Source organism: Epinephelus lanceolatus, chromosome 3 (assembly GCF_041903045.1).
Source record: "Epinephelus lanceolatus isolate andai-2023 chromosome 3, ASM4190304v1, whole genome shotgun sequence".
In the NCBI taxonomy this organism is placed as follows: domain Eukaryota; kingdom Metazoa; phylum Chordata; class Actinopteri; order Perciformes; family Serranidae; genus Epinephelus; species Epinephelus lanceolatus.
The window spans coordinates 5,852,305-5,874,115 of record NC_135736.1 but is presented as its reverse complement, the minus strand read 5'-3'; the positions used below and the strand labels follow the sequence as shown (position 1 = coordinate 5,874,115).

The following is a 21,811-nucleotide window of genomic DNA, read 5'->3' as shown; positions in this document are numbered from 1 at the left end:
CATGTTGCAACCAATATCAGCTTTTGTTAGGCCTTCCTGCCTTATAAATGCCCTCATCTTACAATCTCCACACCTGCCATTCCTAACTGAGGCTTTCAGGTAAATAACTTTGGGCAGGGCAGGGCAAACAATACTAATAACATACAGGTGAGCAGGTAAGACTCAGGGAACAGGGAGGGGCTAACAAGACATTCATGGCAGGTGTGTGAGCAAACAGGCTGAAACAGACAAAGGTAGGAGGTAAACCAAGACATGACAAATGAAAAGAGTGACCTTCAAAATAAAACAGGAAACAAAAACCCTAAAGACAGGAGAAGACAGCGCCAAAGACGAAGAATTGGAGAGCATGTTATTGTTCCAAACAAGAAATATTTAATGTAAGGGACTGTTCTATACTTGTCAGAGGAGTGGGTGGCTGGGGTGTGACTTTGTTGTTGTTTTTTTTATACCTTTCCCAAAGCTACAAATATTTTCCTTGAGCCTCCCTGAGTGACTTGGGGTAAATGCATGACACTCCCTCCACCCCAAATTAATTTTTAGATTTTCTAATTGTACCCTTTGATATTTGAAAGGGTTAGGGTTTTTCTTTATGGTGAAATTTTAAATGAGACATGTAGAATAAAGTGATTTTGATTAAATATTAATATTTTAAGCTCAGATTTTTTTTTTTCTGACAGAAGGGTCCATCCCACGTAATGTGTCCAAGGACCATCAGAAATCTGTATTTACAGTTTCTGGCTATGGTGTAATTATGGTGATTTTCAAAGGAAACATGCCTTCCAAACCCGGGTTCAAAGGCATGTTTTCTTTAAAAGGTAAACTAAACACAAAATACAGACATTAAAGTTGTATGCCCCTCCCCTAAACCAAAGTAAAAAACATAAGTCCCTCTCCAGAGCTTAAAAAATTATTTGACATGCCTCCCCCTTTAAACTGAAATTGAGAGAGAGAGAGGGAGAGAAAGAAGGTGTATGTGTGTGGGCGTGTGTGTGCGGTCGGACTTTGCCAGTCATGCTCACACGGCTGATATTGGACCAGTGAACTCACCGCAGTGGGACAGCAAACTGCGCGAAGCTCAAGCACAACGTCATCGAGTTGGAGTGAGTTATCCTGCATTTATTGTACACCCGAGGACTTCAGGTACTGTGGGATATTTTATCTCTGTTCATTAAAGTCTTTTTCTTTCAGGATTGCCTGTTCATTTTTTAATTTGTAGCCTAAACCTGAACGACGAGGTCGGCGTCGCCGTGAATGTTCAAACCTCGTTTTCAGTCATTCAATCTAACATTTTACCCCGACAGTTTTACTTAACGCTGTTTTTTTGCGATCAAAAATACGCCAAACTAAAGAAAAGTCGTCTACTTTAACGCTAAATACTGCTTTAAGCGACATCTCTCTACTTTCGTTTTCACGCGCTTGAGTTAAGTTTCGTTTCTCCCTCACAGCCTGAGCTGAAGACTCATCATGGCCGAACTGAGCGAGAGTCAGTTTTCTCTAATGAGTCTGGAGGATGAGCTGACCTGCAGCATCTGTCTGAGTACCTTTGACTGTCCGGTGACCATCCCCTGCGGACACAACTTCTGTCAGGACTGTCTCCTGGCCACCTGGAAGGACTCCTACAGCTGTCCTCAGTGCCGGACCCACTTCTCCACCAAACCGGAGCTGAAGAAAAACACGGTCCTCAGCACCGTCGTGGAGACCTTCGTGTTGAGGACGAACAGGAGCGAGGCCGGCCTGGTGGTGGAGGAGAGCAAAGCCGAGGAAAAGGATGTTCTACGCTGTGATACATGTATGGAGGCAGAGGCGTCCAAAACCTGCCTCACCTGCATGGCCTCTTTCTGTGACGAGCACCTGCGGCCTCACCAGGAAAACCCAATATTTCGCCTCCACCAGCTGAGTGAGCCTGTGGGCGACCTGTCGGAGCGGATCTGCCCGGACCACCACAAGCTGATGGAGCTGTTCTGCAGCCAACATGGCCGTCCGATCTGCAGCCTCTGCCTCCAGCAAGTCCACAAAGGCTGTACCTTCGTGTCTCCTGAGGAGCAGAGGAACCTCATAGAGGTGTGTGTGTGTGTGTGTGTGTGTGTGTGTGTGTGTGTGTGTGTGTGTGTTCACCTGAGAACTTTAAAGGGGCATTCCTCTCAAAAATAGGGTCAAATGGAATTTAAATTGTAATGCTCACAGCATTGAAATAAATATTTCATAAAGCAACACCAAATTGTCTTCCAGAAATAGTTTGTCTGTTTTTCTACATAATCCACAGAACACACTGTCGGTGTGTATCATAGGGAATATTTGTTTGGTAGGAAGTAGTTCCAGTGAAACCTGTTCACAGATCTAGCAGAGCAGGATTCATTGTTGTGAGCACATATAAATACAGCTGTGTGATTCTCTGAATGGGCGGGACAGGGAGCAGTAGTTAGCACTGTCGACTCATAGGGTTCAGGGTTCAAATCTGCTGTCTGGCTGGGGCCCTTCTGTGTGGAGTATGCATGTTCTTCCTGTGTCAGCGTGGCTTTTCTCTGAGTTCTCTGGCCTCTCCCACGGTCCAGATTCATTGACGACTCTAAAAGTGCTCGTAGGTGTGAATATAATCTTGAATGGTTGTCTGTCTCCATATGTGACAGCTTTGTGATAGTCGGGTGACCTGTCCAGGGTGTACCTCGCCTCTTGCCCAGTGTCAGCTGGGATGGGCTCAATCCCTACTGCAACCAGTACCAGTATTACAGATAATGAAGGAATGAAGGTTTCTCTGGATGTGTTTGTTTCTCTGTTTGTAGTCTGACCTGAGAGGCAAGTTGGATTTGCTGGACGCGAAAATTACAAAGAATGAGACCGTTATATCTCAAATGGGTAACATGCAGAACAAGCTCAGGGTAAGTCTCGAATTTTGTTGTATTTTCAATGATAATAATAAATATTATTAATTTAAAAAATATTGCCTTGAAAGAAGAAAAAGCTTGACTAAAGAAAGAAATGAATAAGTGATCCCTGTTTATTTGCGATCCATAACACTGAGTTTTGTATTGTAGAGTATTTCTGTTATTTTGTCTAAGCCCTGTATTTACCAGTCTTTTTACCTACTGATCTTTTTATGGATCTTCTCATGATTCTCCCCCAGGACGCAGCGACCAACAGAAAGAAGACTCTGACAGCTGAGTATCAGCAGATGCGGGATATCTTGGCCCAAGAGGAGCGTGTTGCTCTGAACACAGTGGACCGCGAGCTGGAGAGCGGTGAGACCAAACTCAAGGGTCTTGTGAAGAAGTTCACTGAGAATATTGACAGCATGGGCAAAGCTAAAGAAGAGATCCAAAGTCTGCTGAGTCAGTCCCAAACTCTGGCTTTCTTACAGGTGAGATAACTGCGATTGTCAGTCCATGCAGTATTTATATAGAGCACTGTTGGACCGAGCCCAAAACCCTACAAATGAGTCAGCATTTGAGTACTCCCGGTTCCATTGTCTTAAAGTCAATGGGTTTTAAGTCAGATGCCTGAAATTAAGTCTGTGGTTAAGACATAGCCTGAGTGTCAGACTGAAACTCCCAGAACTTTCAGTCTGACATCGCCTCCATTGAAGGCGATTTACAAGGGGGAAGGAATTTGATTTTTCCCTAACCAATCAGTAGAGATCAAGGACTCACCCAGAATCTGACGTCATTAGTATCCATGCCTCGGGGGTGCTGAAAACAAGTGAGCATTGCCCGTTTAAAATGTCTCCGTCGTCGTGCACGCCCAGCTGCATCACCGTTAAATCCAGTTTAGCAGCTTCCTTAATTTGGTCCTCCATTAACGCAAGTAGTGGCGAAATACCTCGATAGCATTGTTAATGTCGTCTGTAAGATCTGTAGCGGTCGCCATTGTTGCTATCCTCGCCAGTTACCCACCGGCGCACAGCTTGACATCAGTGTGGCGCTGATTGGCTAATCGCTAGACCCGCCCCCACCCCCGGCGTTCATTGGTCCTTCCAATGTTTGGACGAGATAAATCGCAAATTCATTGCAGTATGCCAGACCAGAGATGCAAGCCTACTCAGTTGAGTGGGCGGGGTCTATGGTCTGGAACCAGGCTAGTTAAGACAAGTTTAAGAGATTTTTAGGTTTTGTTCAACAACATAAACTATGTCAGTAAATATCCTACTTGTAAAATTTGAAGCTTTGCTGTGTCTTAAAAAAGGCGGTTTCTAACAAGTAGCGAAATGAGACCACAGAGGTTGATGGAGATGTTAAACTCCATCATGCCAAACAACCAACACATCTACTCATACGTCTGCCTTTATAGCATTGTCATGTTTATACTTGCGCTCTTATAAACTACTCTGGCAATCGACACAGTCATGACCGCTAGCTTGATGAGGTCACACAGGAAAGGCTTTTGTAGAAGAGGTAAGCAAGCAAAATCAAATTACAATTTGGAAGCTTAGCGGTGGTGACGTTGAAGTCATGCTAACCGTGGTTTAGTCAGTGTATAGCCTTACTTTAGCTTTTTACTTCTGGCAATTGCATTTCCATTTAAAAAAAATAATAAGTGGTGTTGATTTGTAAAGATTATCTTGCTGAACAAAACGTGCTAGTATCAGATACTTTTGTGTGTCACAGAGCATTTTTTCTGCAATAATCTGCAGCACTCCACAGTAGTAGTACACACACAGAGATGCATATGTACAGTCCAATCAGGAGAGACAGGTGAAGAAGTAAAGATATCTGTTTTACTATATTTATGAATATGACAATATTCTGAATTTAATGTGGGCCATATAAACAGCATATTCCGTTCAGATTTTCCGAATTAGGCCTTTTTCTGGAATTATCATTTTCTGATTAAGATATGGGATATGCCGATACTATTCAGGTTTTAGGAGCATCATTTGGGCATGTATTCAGCCAGTTTGGTCTATGCTTCTCAACTGGGGTTTTTACCTAAGTTCGTGACGCACGGCCTCCTTTCAGTTTACGGTTGGCTCTGTGCGTTGTCATGGAGATGTTGTGTACAAACCAACTCGCTAACAGTTTGCAAAGCTGAGTAGAGATCCACGTTCAAAAGAAAAGCCCACATTTTTGGTTGGAAGGAGAAACACACCAACTTTTTAACGTCATGTCAGACTTGGATACCAGCAGGTTTTTGGATATGCGCAAATGCCACAAAACCGACCGTTTCAAGAGGGTGGATGCAGGCATGAAAGAGGGAGGCTGTGTTCACAGAGTTGCCATCAGTAGTAAACTTTGAAAAAACATCTTATTTTCATGCAAAGAACAAATGACGTGCAGCTCCAGTTGTTCCACTTTTTTATATTTTGACATGATAAAAGACATGTGAAGGCATGTTAATTGTAGTATGCAGAGCTGCATGTAAACAAGAATATTTGTGGTATATTTATTTTCATTAGCCATGTAAACAGCTTTGTAGGAAAACTGTATTTTTCAAAATAAGGGCAAAAAAACTGATTGATCTTGTGCATACACATAGCCAATGACAGCAAAGCATAAGTGCGCTTGCATGCAAGGAGTGAATGGCATATGGTATGAGACATAAATACAGACCTACCATGCAGGAGTATAGTATCTCTGACTGAACTGAATCCATTTCAAAGGTGATTTCAGTTGAAGTGATGGATGGCAAAATCCACACTTCTCATCCTGTGCAAAAATATATTCCAGAGTTCAGCCAAAGCTAATATTCAGCAGCTTCAGCAGTTAGTCAGTTCAGTCAATGGGTCTTTTTAGTTTCACATTCCGTTTTGCTTGCATTTACAAAACTCAAAACATGATTATCCCAAACAGAAGTAACTAACTTGCAAATTGATGGCATTTCTGAGTAGTTCAACTTATTCAGAATGTTACAATATGTGGCGTACCTGACAAAGACATGTAGTGACTCTGCCAAAATCCTGAAAATAAAGGAAACAAACCAATCAAATGGTTCAGATGTACTTGAAAAAAACTGATGCCTGCAGCCCCACAAAGACACAAAGCATACTGTCAATTTAATATAATATTCTAATTTATTTAATCAGCTAACGTGTTAAATTAATGCAAGTGGGATATCTGACCAGGATAATTCCAGATAAAACTTTGCAGATTGATCTGATTCAGTCTATGAAATAAAGATCACGTGTGACTGCACAGTTCACATCAGGAGACAGGGTGACTGAAGAGAAACACAGGAGTTGATTTTGCTGCCGCATTTCAACCATCACACTGCAATCTGACCGCATTATTCTTACATCATTCCAATGATATTTAAATGACAGTGTTTACCTCATATATGATCCATCATATAAAATAGTATAGCTTTATCTTGACTGTTTTTAATATAACCTTGTTTCATCAAGAAAAAAACATTGTGTTCCTCTACTCACAGGCTTCGTATAACCTGCCCAAAAATGTGAACTTTGATCCTTACACCCCTCAAGTCACCCTGGACTCCAAGAAGGTGACAGCAACACAGACCTCTACTGCTGCCCTGAAGGAGTATCTGACAGAGATCCTTAAACAGCCCGTTGAGGCCAGACTGGCGATGCTTAAACCAGGTGAATGTGCAGTTACATTTTGAGTGAGAGATTTCACATGTGCAGATGTAATGAATCACGGTCAGCTTTGTTGCAGAACTTAAAATTGGTATTGTTGCATCTGCTGAGTTTGTGTTGTGTGGGAGAGACTGGAGATGAAATCAAATGTTGACTTGGTTAATGCTGTGTTAAGTGGTGATCGGTTACTGGGACTGACTGGGATCATCAGTTGCCGCTGTGGCTCAGAAGCTTGAGTGGGTTGTTCACTAAATGCAATTCATTTATCATTCACAGATGCAAAACCAGTTCCAGGCTCAGCACCTGCAAATTCTGGAAGTACTGGATCTCAGCCAGAATCCGGTATGTTCATCTCTACATATCAATCAATCAATTTTATTTATAAAGCCCAATATCACAAATAACAATTTGCCTCAGAGGGCTTTACAGCATACAACACCCCTCTGTCCTTAGGACCCTCACAGCGGATAAGGAAAAACTCCCCAAAAAAACCCTTAAACGGGGGGAAAAAATGGTAGAAACCTCAGGAAGAGCAACTGAGGAGGGATCCCTCTTCCAGGACTGACAGATGTGCAATAGATGTCATACAGAACAAATCAATATAATAATTTCATATAGAACCATTAATAAAATATCTGCCCATGTAAATCATAAACATTGGCACACATGTCTGCACAGCTTTTAAATAACAGAAAAAAATATAAATCTGTGTATTTTTGCTAGCCAACATGTGTTTGTAGTTTGCATACTGACTCCAGAAATTGTAATAAAATATCTTTTATACATCTCTGACACGCATATACAGTATGTGCTTTGATAGGGGTAAAAAAAAAATGAATATAAATTGATTTGACAAGCATTTTTATAACACACAACTCTCTACAATGTGACAAAATACTTATGGGTGCACAAAATGTCTTTTCACCTTCTCTGTTTTAGACGTAACTAAGCCTCCAAAGCAGAAAAAGCCACCCAGGTCCCACAGTCCCGGTCGTCCACCCATCCAGCCTTTATTCCAGCAAGCTCCTAGTTATATTAGGCCACCTGCAGGCTTCTTTCCCCCCCAGCATCCACCAGGTCCTAGATTTATGGGAAGACCAAATGCACGTAAGTCATACAAACACACAATCATGCAAACAATGGGATGCTAGGAACATGTAGTCATCCGATCCTCACTGAGATCATCAGTTTTCTACTAAAACGTAGGCCATCAGAATCGTTAAAAAAAAAAATGCAGCTTTACATTTGAAGAAAACTAAGTTTCCCATGTTCTTGTGTCTGAAGCCCAGTATACACTGTGTGATTTTGGGCTGTGCCAGACAAAAGATGACCAACGTCAAAGAAACGTCTTGGTTCATCTTTGGTTGTGGCTCTAAAATGGTGGTCCTATGTCACACAGTGAGAGAGGTTCAAGGATGGCTGTTGTCACATGGTCTTGCAATCAAAGACAGCCTGGGATAAAATTCTGACAATGAGATGGTCACCCCAAATTTCTGACACTGTGTGACTGCTGTTACGACCTACATCTACTTATCAACCAATAGAGATGCAGCATGAAATGACACACTCGCGCTAAACCCAAACAGATTTGCTGTGGAGGCAAAATGCACTAAAATAAATTCTGGGATTCCAGCAAAGAGGTTGTGGCAGCAGAAGCCTTGCCTGTATGATGTGTCCTCCCGCTCTTACTATGACCGCATAAAGAAGGACGAAGCATGGAAGGAAATAGTGTGTGCCAGTGCTGACGTCAAAACCCGGAAGTTTAGCATTGCGCTGGTTCCTGGAAGAGAAAGTGAATGTGATTTTTGCATTGCGTTTTGGATTATGTCAGAAAATAAGCTCTGCGGCTAACACAAGTTTATGATACTTACAGGTTTTGTTCAGCAAGATAATCTTCACATATGAACACCTTTCATACCGTATTTGAAGCTTAAATGCGATCGCCAGAAGTAAAAAGATAACGTTAGGCTTTAACGGACTACTCCACGGTCGCGTGACTCTTGACGTCACCGCCACTAAGCTTTCAACTGATTTAGGCCGCTTCATTTTAAAAACATTGTATAATGGGGAAATCGGACTGTTTGAGCTAAATAAGAAACTGTAATGGCGGACTGCCAGCATTCTCGCCTGTTCAGGGGTGATGACGTTGAATGTCCCCAACAGGGTTTGTAGTCGTACTGAGCAACTTGTTAGCAACCGCCTTTTTTATGACACGTAAAAGCTTCAAAATTCACAAGTAGGGTATTTACTGACGTGTTTTATGTCGTAGAACAAAACCTGAAACTCGCTTAAGCTTTTGTTAACCACAGACCTTATTTGAGGGATTTTACCAAAATCCCATTCAAAAAACGTATTGACTTTTAGACGAGAGTACCGGAAGTGCTAAAAGCGCTAACAGAGTTCCGGGTTTACTGGCACACTCTATAGTGGTGGAGTTGCAGCTGCCAGCTGAGCAACCTAGCAGCTAGCAAACACACACACACACACAGACACACCACAGTATATAGTGCTCACAAAACTTCAGGTTATTTAATAATGTGACCCTCTATGTTGTGCTTCACAGTTGGAAAACTAATAACCCGTGTAACATCCTTGCGCAGTCAGTATGGAAAGCTGTTGCATCGTTCGTCGTAGCCTGCAATTCAGTGCGCTGTCACCATACAGTCTGCATAGATCAAACTTGATGTCATACCCATGTTTATTAGATCCATGTCGCACAGCGTAGCTTGCACTAAACTTTTAAGACAGAAATCTCACAGGCTGTAGGGGGCTTAAGTGGCTAATGGAGACACCAATATTTGAAATTGGTCCTTTGCTGAGAGAGACCGCTGCAGCCAGTAGTTACAAAATGGTAAGCCCTACAGGCAGTGGTCGAATTGTTAATTTTTAACAAGGGGGATGCAATGTAGCTTTGATTTTTTTGCGTGCACACATCGTCAAATATGACAACACAGATGTGCAAAATTCATCAAGATAATGAAAAATGGCATGACCTATACCTGCTGCCTTCAAAAACCCAAATAATGCAGTAGTATTGCTATTGCAATACAGACAAAAAACATTTTAGAGTATAAATAAGTTCTGAAATAGCTGTGAAAATTAATCTTAGAGTCTTTCTTATCCTATAGACATTTCCTTAGCCAGTTATAATGTCTCCTTACCTGTGAAGCCTTGGACTGATAATTGGTGCTACCGTCAGGTCCCTGTCCTGATACCTGCCTGATACCTCATAAATAGAATTAGGAATAGTAGTGGTGACATAGCTGTGAAAATTAACCTCAAAGTCACTTTTATGCTATAGATATTTTCTCTCAGCCAGTTGTAATCTCTCCTCACCTGTGAAGACCCTGCATGATCATCCTTGCTGGCCTCTGGTCCACTGTCTCCTCCCTGACCCTGCTCTTTAAAAAAATATGTGCAAAGCAATAGTGAGCACAAGTTCTGCGCAGAAATTAAGGAGGAGTGGGTTTATTCCTTGCATGAAACTAGCTAGCAAGTGATTTAACAATAAAAATAACATTAGTATTCTTAAAGAAAGGCACTCTTGCGTTTCAGCCAAAAAAACCTTGGTCGGTGCTCACAGCACAGGACAAAATAGTAGACACTAAATCAGTTTCAGTAAAATGAACTCAATGATTGAAGTGTGGAGAATCTAACCGAGCTAAACGTATGTAACGTCTCCATATTGACAAAATTTACATTTACTTTTTGTATGTGTGATCGAAGCAGCTAATTAGCATTAGCTCAAACAGCCAACAACAGTTTCATACACCCAAAAAATGTCTATAACATTGAACTGCTTGGCAACCAGACCAGGCATCTAATTGAGCCAGGCCTTTACTTGTTAAAATGTGTAGCCACACCGGGCTAGTAAAAGGGACTGGGTGTTTAATTTGGACTAGGCTTTTAATTTAAGTTTTACAGTACATAAGGCTATGTAAATATGGCCTACTGTATCTATGTATATTAGTGATGTGCAGATCGGCTCTGACACCATTTGAATCTGCATGTATGCTACCCACCTGAATAGGCAATGTTGCTCATAAAATTATGTATTGTAGTAATGTGTGAGTGTTTGACTGGCTTTAATGATTAGAGACACAAAAACATGGAAAAAGTTTTCCTTTTTAATAGGTGGGAAACTTTACAGTTGAAGATGCATTGAGAAAGTATAATGAAGCCAAACATGCCCACTTTTGTTGCAGATGTTAACACTGGCATTTTTGGTGAGTTGGTTTACGCCGAACTTGGTGGAAACAGAAATCAAGAAATCCAATCAAAACAATGATGCTACTCTTACCTAAATTTAATACATTCCTCAAATTGGTACGGTGTTGTGTGCTGGGGTGGCGTGGTAAGACCATCCTGATGACGTGAGCTCAACATTCTGTGTTGCTTTTTGTATCAGTCTGGACTCTGTGCCACCTCAAACACTTTTCAGACATTGAAATTCAGCCAGGGCAAATGAGAAATCTGCACCATCTTTGACAACATAAGCAGCAGTTTAGGTACTGCATTACAGTTGATGATGTAAAATGCAGGCTGCAGCTTGCAGAACAGTAATGGCAGCTCCTGAAGCAACAGGCGCTAACTCTAATTTTAGTAAACGCAGCAATAACTGAAGTTATTGGAGAAATAGAGTCAATAACAATTAAACAAGAACAAGAGTATGCACTCCGAGTTTCTTGGAGGAAAAGACATTTTTGTCGTTCCAATGAATGGATTTGGCTAAAGATTTATTTATCAACTGGCTCCGTTGGTGATAAAGATGCTCCCTGGTGTTTTTGTTACGGGGCGGCATTAAGTCCACACTGTTACAGAGAGCGAAACAGAATGTTGACCTCATATCATCAGGATGGTCAAACTAGGCTTGTGGTGGGGCAAGATTGGGGTAAATGCATGTGGACTAAAAAGACTATTGTAATGAGGCTTTCTAACATGTTCTCAGGAGCTTATGGGGGATTTACACCTTTCAACCCAGGAACATACCAGTCATCTGGTATGTTGCATGTGTCCTAACTTGTGCCTTTTGATACATGAAAAAAAGTGACTTGTGACGAATAATTGATTGAGAATAAAATGCCTGTTCTTTCACCTATTCCTATCACAGAGCAACAGTGGACAGGTCCAGTTCCTCAACCCAAAGCAGCACCAAAGAAGAAACAAAGTAAGAAAATGTCTTTTTTTTTTTTTTTTATCAAACTAATAGATAAAACTCTGGTGGTATATTGGATACATCTAGTAGAAACAAATGCATTTGAATACAACAAATCTTAGAATACCCTGAGGAAGACTGTCATGTTGAAACATTGGTAAATTATTAAAATGTATTTTTTGCATCGTGGCCATGAGTGAGGGACTATATTCATTCACACCAATACAACCAATCCTACCTTCATGAAGGTCATAACATTCAGTTTGACATATTGTTGATTCTACTGTAATGATCATTTTGGAGGCTGTAGTTTTGGTCCTATTGTACTCTAATGCATTATACTGAGATGGTTGTGTAACATTTTGTCCACTCGTGTAATGTGTTCCTGCCTACACCTGGTCACTAGTTGGTCTAAGAACTCTTTTATTTAATGTATGTTGATTGCAGCTGTCTGTCACATAACACTTAATAGCTCTTTAGAATTATCACTGCAGTACATAACAAACATACTGTGTTTTTTATCTTCAGAACAAAAACCTCCCCAAACCACGGATGACAAAACAGAACAAAAGAATAAAGCCCGTTCAATGGAAAACCTGTTGGATTTAGATGGGAAAGACAAACCCAGAAAGACAAACCCTCAAACTCCTGCAGACCAGTCCAAAGAGATACCAGGTAAACACCATCAATTAAAAAGAGCACTCCACCAATTTAGTATCACAACATTGCTGGACTCATGATGGAGAGTTTAAAACAGGATATGTCCAAATGGATGCAGCAAAACCAGAGATATCCTATGTTGTATTCCACATATCCTTCTTCCTTTTTAAAAACTGGCGCCTATATTACCCACAGTCCAATCCACACCCCCAAATTCTTTTTGTTCAGCTGTAGACCACTGCTGCAATGCATTGCAAGTCAGAAGTCGATAATTCACTAAGGGTATTCCCGACTTCTGATCTAAATGAGTACCAGTTCATCGACTCAGGAAAACATGGACATCTGCAGCAAACTGATTCTTATTTGCAGATGCTTGTGAAGCTCAAACTTGCCAGAGGACCTAATCAATTACCACGCATAAACTAAGAGTGTGTCTTAAATCGCATACCTCCGCTAGTACACTTCAATGTAGTATACTATGTACACTAAGTACTTCTTGCATGGTGCACTAATTTCAAGAGGGTAGTCTTTCACAAATCGTGCAATGCTCTTTTGCATTTACCAGAGTGACACTGGCTTTTGTTTTGTTTTGGTTTAACCACCTTTTCTTCGTCTTTGTCTTCTTTTTATTAGGCGATTTGCAAATGGATGGTGGAACATTATTGCCAACATTTGACAGCTATCTCCACCAACACAAAAACCAAGCTTACACCACAATGTCAATGCTGATTTAAATGTGCGGCCATAGCTAAGAACAGTTAGCTAGCCAGAGAATGGTAGTGTTACCTAGCAAGCTAAAATTACCACTTGCATTATTTTTTGCAATACCAAATCATTACAGACCCAACAAACATTACTGACAGCTTCTATTCGACACCAGTATTGGGACTTAGTGCAAAAAACAAGTATAACTAACAGGTTCCGTGTTGTCCCCAGCCACCATGTCAAAACTGGAGAAGTTTGTGACATAGCTCCTGCTAGGCCACAAAGATGGCGACCATTGAGGGTGAGAAGTGTCCATCATTCCACACTCAACTTTTGGACCGTTTTGAGTGCGCCATAAGTACACTGTATTTTCCCATACTATGCAGTGTGATCGCACTTAGCACACTTGTGCACTCAAAATATTAAGTGTTTAGTACAGGAGTATGCGATTTGAGACACACTGCAGGTCTCGCTTGTCTTTGCTTATTCAAATAACAACACAAAGTTGTGTAAACGGGTGCCAAGCATAATAGTGTGAACGACAGGCAATGGCACAAAGACTACATAAAACACAACATCAAGAAATAATTGATAAAAAAGTAAAGTTAATTCTGCTCAGTTCACTGTGTGCCGCCATGTTGCTGTGATGTCAGAGGTAGGGATGTCCCGATCCAGCTTTTTCACTTCCGATCCGATACCGATATTACAGCCTTGAGTTTTGGCAGATACCGATACCGATCCGATCCAAGCACGTATTATACATATTCACTTATTTTGTTGTCAGTCATGTTAGAAAAGGTTTGATCAAGCAATATTCCTCTAACAACAACAACTACTTAATCGGGTTAGTTAGAATGATCCACAACAGTTGGTATGAGAAACTGACCTGTTTATTGTTAACAGGGTTAAATAAACAAACTTTAAATTTGAACATTAACATTAAATAAAAAATATAGCTGGTTTGCTTTGGCCGCTTAATAAATAGAAAATAGATCAACACAAGAAATCTTTAAAATGTCTAACATTGAAATTAAAATAGCAGCAAGACTCCACACACTTGTGCTTTGGCCCCCTAATAAATAAAAAAAAGATTAACACCACAAAACATTGTTGGCATTTAACAAACAATGTAGCCTTTCCTTTTCACTTATTTTAGTAGTGTTTTTGTAGTCCATCCATGGCTCCAATTTCACTAATTGTGCCCAAAACAATGCCATCAGTGCTCTTTACTTAAACAGTAAGTGTAAACCAAATAAAAATATCACTCTCAAAAAACCAGAGCAGAAAACAAATAGATAGACAACAATAGAATTGATAGTAAGAGCTGGAGCGGATCACTGGAATGGACTGCTTGACTCGCGGAGCACTGGGCTTTTTTGCTAGTATCGGCGGCGATACAGACATCCCTAGTCAGAGGTTTTCTTTTTTTTTCCCTGTGTACAATGGATTGCAGCATTCAGCCCCAGCTGACACTGACTCAAGTGACAACACTTAAGGCAATATATCAGACTTTGTGCAGCTCTCTCTGGAGCAACAAAAGGCTTTATACGACTTTTTTTCACATATGCAGTAGTACTCTCCAACATCTGTAAACAGACTTCAATGTGAAATTGATAGTTTCCCTTTATAAAGCTTTTGTTTGTTATCCCTGAACTTGATGACAAATTAAGTTTTTCTCCTCTGATGTAGAAACATCGGACATTCCCCCAAACATAACATCTGCTGAAAAAAGAAGTGAACTTCTGAAATGTAAGTGTATACGTGTAGCAGGTATCTTTCTGTCAAATGGTAGTAGCAACTGTGTCTGTTATTTGAATGGTCCTTTTTTTGTTTTGTTTTTGTCCCTATCAGATGGTACAGTGCTCACTTTGGATCCAAAGACGGCCCACAAACGCATTGCACTGAGTGAGGAGTTCACTAAGGCCTCTGTGTCAGATGAACACACAAACTACCCCGACTGCCCTGAACGCTTCGCTGTCTGCTCCCAGGTGCTCGCCACTAAGGGTTTCTCTAGAGGCCGCCACTACTGGGAAGTCCGACTGAGCAGCAACAATTTCATTGGCGTAGGCTTGGCTTACAGCAGCATTGACCGCAAAGGTCCCACCAGTCGACTGGGCCGCAATGTCCATTCCTGGTGTGTCGAGTGGTTTAACGTTAAGCTGTCAGCATGGTATAACAGCAGTGAGACCGTGCTGGTCAATCCCAATCCAAAGCTCGTAGGCGTGCTGTTGGATTGTGAGGAGGGCACCGCTACGTTCTATAACGTGGCAGACAGGGCATATCCCTTCCACTCCTTTGTGTTCCCCTTTGCTGAAGCTGTGTATCCAGCTTTCTGGATTTTCTCAAGTGGCTCGTCCATTACTTTGTGCAAGCTGCAGGCATGAGGAGCATATCCACATAAATGGCATGTACAGGCACACAGGCGCACACACACACACACACACACACACACACACACACACACACACACACACACAGAGTATCAGCACTTTTTCTAAACAGAATGGCTAATAATGAAAAGCATACCCTGCTAGTTGTGCTTACAAAGCTGGCCTTGTTGCCTTGTTGAAACTGAGTGGCATTTTGTGCTGTTGGAATGGATCAGGTGAAACAGTGACTGCTTGCTGCTAGGTGCCCCTCTGTAAGCTCTGCGTCAAACCAAAAAAGGAATAGATAATGGTTTTTCTGCCCAGCCTGGGATTATTAGTCCATAGACATCTTAAAGCATCACCTTTAAAATGGATGTCAGAATTTACAGCTAAGTTCTTAGCTGTTGTCGTTAGCTACGCTAGCTTTGATTTATAGCTGCAGCATATATGCTAGCTTTTCAAATCACAGGAAAAACAACATACCTTGTGTTTTTAAGCCTATAAACTGCATTCAAGGTGATTGGGATGCACATATGCATCATAATCACCTCATAAGTATTTAAAAACAAGCTATAAATATGTTTTTAAAGCTATATTATATTTGCCTGATATCAGACTGAATTGTCAACTCGTTACACTCAGTTACAATCTTCAGTCTGACATTGCATCCACTCTGATATCTGTGGAGGTTGGAGATTCCTTTAAGATTTCCTCTAACCAACCACTACAAACCCACATATCCGCCTCAATCTCCGTACCATCAGCATGCTGGTGTATGCCTGTGATACGCTGAGTATGCGGAGTCTCCACACCATTTGACAGTCTCGGAGCCAGCAGATATGCTGGAGAAACTACCTTGGCTTTTGCCCTGTAGGCTGACATTGGTGTTTGCTTTGTCAGCTGACAATTACGTGGTTGCTGCTGCTGCTGGCTGACACATTACACTCCATTTTAACAGCTTACCTGGCCCTGGCTGTTACATGTTAAGCTGTGCACTTGTGCACTGATATGAAGCAGACCTACTGATGAGTAGTCAGATGAGCAGCCATGCCAACTTACCTGTTTTGAGAGTAGAGCAGGGAGAAATAATACAAACCACAATATCAGGCAGTGTTGACAAGACATGTCGTCTTAACAGCCTTGTTAGCAGTGTCTGTTTTGTCTATAGTGGTTGCCATTGATATTACTCCTCATTGGTTCCAACGCACTGCTTGACAACAGTGTTAGTCCCTCCAGGGTGCTGATTGGCTAATTGTTAGTCACCCCCGTGGAGCTCATTGGTTGTTTTTTTTGACAGAGAAAACATCATTTCATGTCACAATGCCAGACCATTCAGTCAACTCTAACTCAGTGGAGTGGTCGGATTCAAAGGTCTGGATCAAGGCAAATATTGTACATCTTATATGCAGAAGGAATAAACACATAATGTTGTTATTGATAGCAAAAGATGAGCAGAATAAATGATCTACCATACTTCCTTTTCTTTTTTTCAGTAAACCTAACTGAAGCAGATAATCAACAATGTAACAAAGTCTGGGTGTGCTGTCATATTCAGCCAGCTGCCTTGATGAGATGAAGCTGGGAGGAATGGTAGCTGGGTTTCCATGTGCTGGTTTCAATATCAGAGATTTGAGCTACTCCATCCTTTACTAGGATTACACCAGAACACACGACACACACTGTACACTATACGCACAGCATGCGTGCACTCGTGTGTCTCCTGTATTGCGAATATGACTGGATAAAGAAGTGACTTAATTATGTCACTCTCCAGCATATGTCTATATGCAGTGTTTTCACATAAAGTCTACATGTGAAAAACCTATATTTGTTTTGGAGTGTAGCTCTTCAGGTTATAGGGCTGGGCAATGTGAACATTTTATCAAGATTTTTTTTCCCATAAATCATATGAATCAGTTCTGGTGACCTTAAAGATTTCCTGTATTGCCTAGATTTTTCCAACTTTTGAAATAAAAACAATAGCTTGTGGTTGGTTGAGCTAACGTGACTAACCCTGTTAAAACAGGTTGTACATTCCTAGAAGACTGGCTAGAAATACATGTTTGTTTGCTGGACTGGCTGTCCATCGTGCACAAGCAGTGTGTCCTACAGACAGTGAAATTTTGTTTATCAAGATAACTGAATATATTGTTTGTATCACCCAGCCCTATATCATCACTTCAACTCTTTGACTGGTATGGCTGATGAGAATAGAAGTCATATAGAATGTTTTCATCAAGAGCTATCAGTCTTTATTGGTTGAGTGTGAGTCAGGAGATAATGGCGAAGAGAGAGAAAGATGACATGCAGCAGCGGTCCTTGGTCAGATTTGATCCCAGGATGTCATGATTGCATGGTGTGACACAATTTCACATATATGGTAGGCACATTAAACCAATAAGCCATCAGAATGCTCCGTTGGCTTTTGGTAAGGTGGTAGGAGGGTAGTTAGATGTTAGTTTCACTGGGGTTTATTATTCGTTGTTTGATGCTAAGTGTACCCCGGCTTGTAAGATGTTTGCTGAGCACACTAGTGACTATAGTTATGGTGGCTCATTTCCCAATGTGGCACCACGGGAGTACATCAGTGGTTGGTCAGTGCATACTGATCAGTTTCGGTCAGGCTAACCACGATCACGCTCATCTTGCAGGTGCTAAAAGATGTGACATGACAAACCGTATGGGTGTTGAGCAGATCTGTCTACACAAAATGAGGTACAGTGAAGTTAGCTGTTTGAACATAGTTCTCTTTGGTCTTTTTGACAAAGGTGGCTTAAGTTCTATCTTCATAGCAGTTGAGAAGACACTGTTGTCTAGCGTGACTAAGCTGATAAGCTGGTAGAGGTTTGGACATGACAGCTGCTGTAGTGAATTAAACTGCTGATTAAGTAAAAAAAATCTCTGAGGCATTTCAGGCAAAGCACTTCAGGTATGGACCTTTAGTTTTAGCTTACATGGCAATATTTAAAGGTACAGTGCATCTTTGCGTGTAAAGCCTGAACCTGTAAAGTGAAATCTGCTGTTTTCACTTTTTGCAGTTTATCAACACAGTGGCGAATTGTGGTTTGGGACACATAGCTTTGTGAAACTATAGAAAGCTTTACCATAAAATAAGAGGTGGCCAAGCAATTATACTGTGTTGTCACTGGTTTAGTCTTACTACTATGCTTAAATAACGTGTGTGCGTTCATGCTTAGCAGAGTAAAAGAGTTTGTTTATTTCATGCAACATTGACTTTATAGCTTACGTTTTCTGTTTTTGGCTTGAAAAAATGTGGTATAGTCTGTAGACTCCGGTGGCTTGCAGATCATTTTGTTGTTTGTCCTTGTGCTCTTCAGCTGCAGTGTATTTTATACTGTTCTTTGTATCTGATACTTTCAAGGGTCCCAGTACATTGGCTTGTACTTAAGTGTGTGTCATCAAAAGTTATCAAATCAACCTTTGTGCAATGCTTCGTGTGTGCTGGTTGTATTCAGTGTACAAACAGGAGATGCATGGACAAACCAGTTTGATTGTGTTAACATTCTAAAGATTTTTGTTCTATTACATTAAGTTTACGCAAAACCGTTTGTAATACAAATGAACCAATGATTGTTATTAATAAAATATGTTTCTCTCTCTCTCAGACACTCTTGTTTTTTTTTTTTCTTTTTAAGAAGCCACATGTGGTTTAAAGAGCTGGCTGACATTTTGGGAAACTGCCTCTTTTGCTGTATACCTGTAGTGGACATTGATGTCAACCCTCATCTGTCTGTGTCCCCTTCAGATGTGCATTTAGACGCACCGAGATGACATTGATACCGATCCTCTCATGTCATTGTACTCTCACACGCCTTTTCCACCAATATGGAACTAGTTCTGTTCCAGCTCAAACGGCCAATTTTGATCCGTTCAAAGCATTTAAACTAAATTAAATTGGTTAAATAAACTGGTTCAAATGGTTCGATCTCAGCTGGAACCAAAAAAATAGCAATAAGTCAAGTAAGAAACTGTCAGATAAAAAAAGAGCGTACAGTTTTCTCATTAGTAGTTGGTTGATTCCAGAGTCATAATGGTAAGTGAAATGAAACAGTGTTCTGATGTCAAAGTTGTTCAGTTTATAAAAATCTAAAAACAGATACTGTTTCATTTTAATGTATTTATTAATGGGAATGTAATTGTGTATGAAAATTACTATGATTTTATTAACCCTTTTGAAAATGTGAAATTTGATCCTGTCCCATTTTGCCAATAGCCTACTGTTAAAATGGGACACCCTGTTATTGTTGAAACGTGATGCTGCTCTGAAAAATGTTTTTTAGGATCACAAAACTGTCCTAAAAGAAATCAATGTTATAACCTCGATCAAATATATTCTCTCTTGAATATGTTACCAGCTGGCTTTCTGGAACTAAGCTAAGAGGAGCTAGCATAGCCATGTTTCAGCTAGCTGACTAAGAAAAAGCTCTCTCTCTCTCTCTCTCTCTCTCTCTCTCTCTATTCTATTCTATTCTATTCTATTCTATTCTATTCTATTCTATGCAATTCAATTCAAATGGCTTCATTGGCATGAGGTAACACTGCGTTTGGAATTCAAAATAATAACAATAAAGGAAAACAATATTTACAATAAATTAGTTATAATCTATACTGTTGGTAATACGGTATGTATAATATGTATAACTATGATTGACTCAATCACAGTCATAGTCACATTCAATCAATCTCAGTAATAATAATAACAGTAATAACAAAAAAAAAGAAGAAAACAACAAATATGTGTGTCACTTCCTGTCTCAGTCTATGGCAGGCACAAAGACTGGAAGTTTGTGTTGAAGTTGTTAGTGTGTGTGTGTGGGTGTGTGTGTGTTGATGTTGATACGAGAAATAAATGAATAAATAAATAATTAAGAATTAAACAATTAAAAAGAAGTAAACACTGAGTTGTGTTTCTCAGGTTCCACTGGCTGTCCTCATGTCGTGACATGAGATGATGAATTTAGCTGCAGTGTTCTCACATTTGGGTATTTCCCCAAGTAAGTATGGGAGTTTCTCCATGTCTGTCATGTTTTCAAATTCAGGGTGTTTTTTTTATTATTTTGGGAAAGTGTTCATTTCTCAGAGCCTGGTATTTGGGGCTCTCCACGCCTGGGGCCCTGCCTCTGCCTGTTGACCAGCACACATTGCACCTGATTCCTGTCCCTGTGGGTGGTGGGCTCACAGGGTGGCGGATTCATGTTACTTATTCAAGCTGAGTCTGACCAGGTCCCATGGCCAAGGCCCAACCACCAGCCCGGGTGAACCAGCCAGCAAGCGTGTGTCAGGGCTCAGCCTTAGAGATAGGATTAGGAGCACTGACATCTGGAGGGAGCTCGGAGTAGAGCTGCTGCTCCTTCGTGTCCAAAGGGGTCAATTGAAGTGGTTCGGGCATCTGATCAGGATGCTTCCTGGGCGCCTCCTGGTATAGGTTTTCCGGGTCAGTCCCACAGGTAGGAGGCCCTGGGTAGACCCAGAACATCCTGAAGGGATTACATATCACATCTGGCCTGGGAACGCCTTGGGGTCCTCCAGGAGGAGCTGGAAAGCATTGCTGGGGAGAGGGTTGTCTGGGGTGCTTTGCTTGGCCCCCATGACCCCATAAGCAGATAAAAATGATTAGATGGATATTCATGTACATTTCAGAAGCCAGTGGCAGACAAAATAAAAGCAACAACAAGTATCTCAATTGTGCTGTATTTCCATGATATGGTTATTTGAAGACACTTATTGAATTGTACATTACTACTTTGTTTTGCATTGTTTTCTTATTTGAGCTTGGTATTCTTATCAAATTGTTTGGAGAGCCCTGTTTGATTTTTTTTAAAAAAGAGATGTGGAGCTGCTAAATACTATTAATGTTTTATAGAAGATTCTCAATTGTGTTGTTGTATTTTCATAATATGGTTATCTGAGGACATAAAAATGTTGAAATTACTCATTGTCTTTAATTTCTCAGTTTTTTATAGCAAAATATAAGGTCGCATTTTGACGATTGTGTTTGAGATTGAGTCATCAGTTCTGTGTTTGATTATTCTTTATTTTTTCTTCTGTATATTGTAGTCAGGAGGTTAATGTTTATAGAATTGTATCAAGTTGGAAGCTAAGGCAATGGGATGATTCAGCAAATTGCTCCAGAATTCCGATTTTCAGAAAATGTCCCGTTTTAACAATACTCACCCTATTCCATGTGATTCAACATTTTTCATGTTTTTTATAGCTAACGAGCATCTCTGTGTGCTTTTGACTTGTAATATATTACTGCCATTGAATGAATTCAAATATAGTAGTTTGACATATGTGGCTTACATCAGAACACCTTAAATATAGTGCCAGTTAATAGTTAAGCCTTCACTGCCAATGCAATTAAACAGGATTTCA

General features: G+C 40.7%; 2 protein-coding genes across 5 annotated transcripts in view; both read left to right on the top strand.

The window, feature by feature from the left end:
- Positions 1 to 1,000: 1,000 nt before the first annotated feature.
- On the top strand, positions 1,001 to 15,513 carry LOC117255355 (E3 ubiquitin/ISG15 ligase TRIM25). Of its 4 annotated transcripts, XM_033624163.2 has the most exons (13): positions 1,001 to 1,140; positions 1,446 to 2,061; positions 2,781 to 2,876; positions 3,122 to 3,355; positions 6,361 to 6,529; positions 6,803 to 6,868; positions 7,466 to 7,633; positions 10,732 to 10,752; positions 11,475 to 11,525; positions 11,637 to 11,693; positions 12,210 to 12,356; positions 14,736 to 14,795; positions 14,898 to 15,513. In XM_033624163.2, the coding sequence occupies exons 2-13, from the start codon at positions 1,465 to 1,467 to the stop codon at positions 15,428 to 15,430; spliced, it is 2,199 nt and encodes a 732-aa protein (XP_033480054.2). In that variant the 5' UTR covers positions 1,001 to 1,140; positions 1,446 to 1,464; the 3' UTR covers positions 15,431 to 15,513. The 4 variants fall into 4 exon arrangements, with proteins under 4 accessions (XP_033480054.2, XP_033480056.2, XP_033480057.2 ...); XM_033624165.2 differs by lacking the exon at positions 10,732 to 10,752; XM_033624166.2 differs by lacking the exon at positions 11,475 to 11,525.
- Positions 1,080 to 21,811, top strand: part of LOC117255357 (E3 ubiquitin/ISG15 ligase TRIM25-like) — a 37,147-nt gene continuing 16,415 nt past the window's right edge. Inside the window, exon 1 of the mRNA XM_033624170.2 lies at positions 1,080 to 1,100. The gene's annotated coding sequence lies outside the window, so the exon portion shown is untranslated. The remainder of the gene's footprint in view (positions 1,101 to 21,811) is intronic.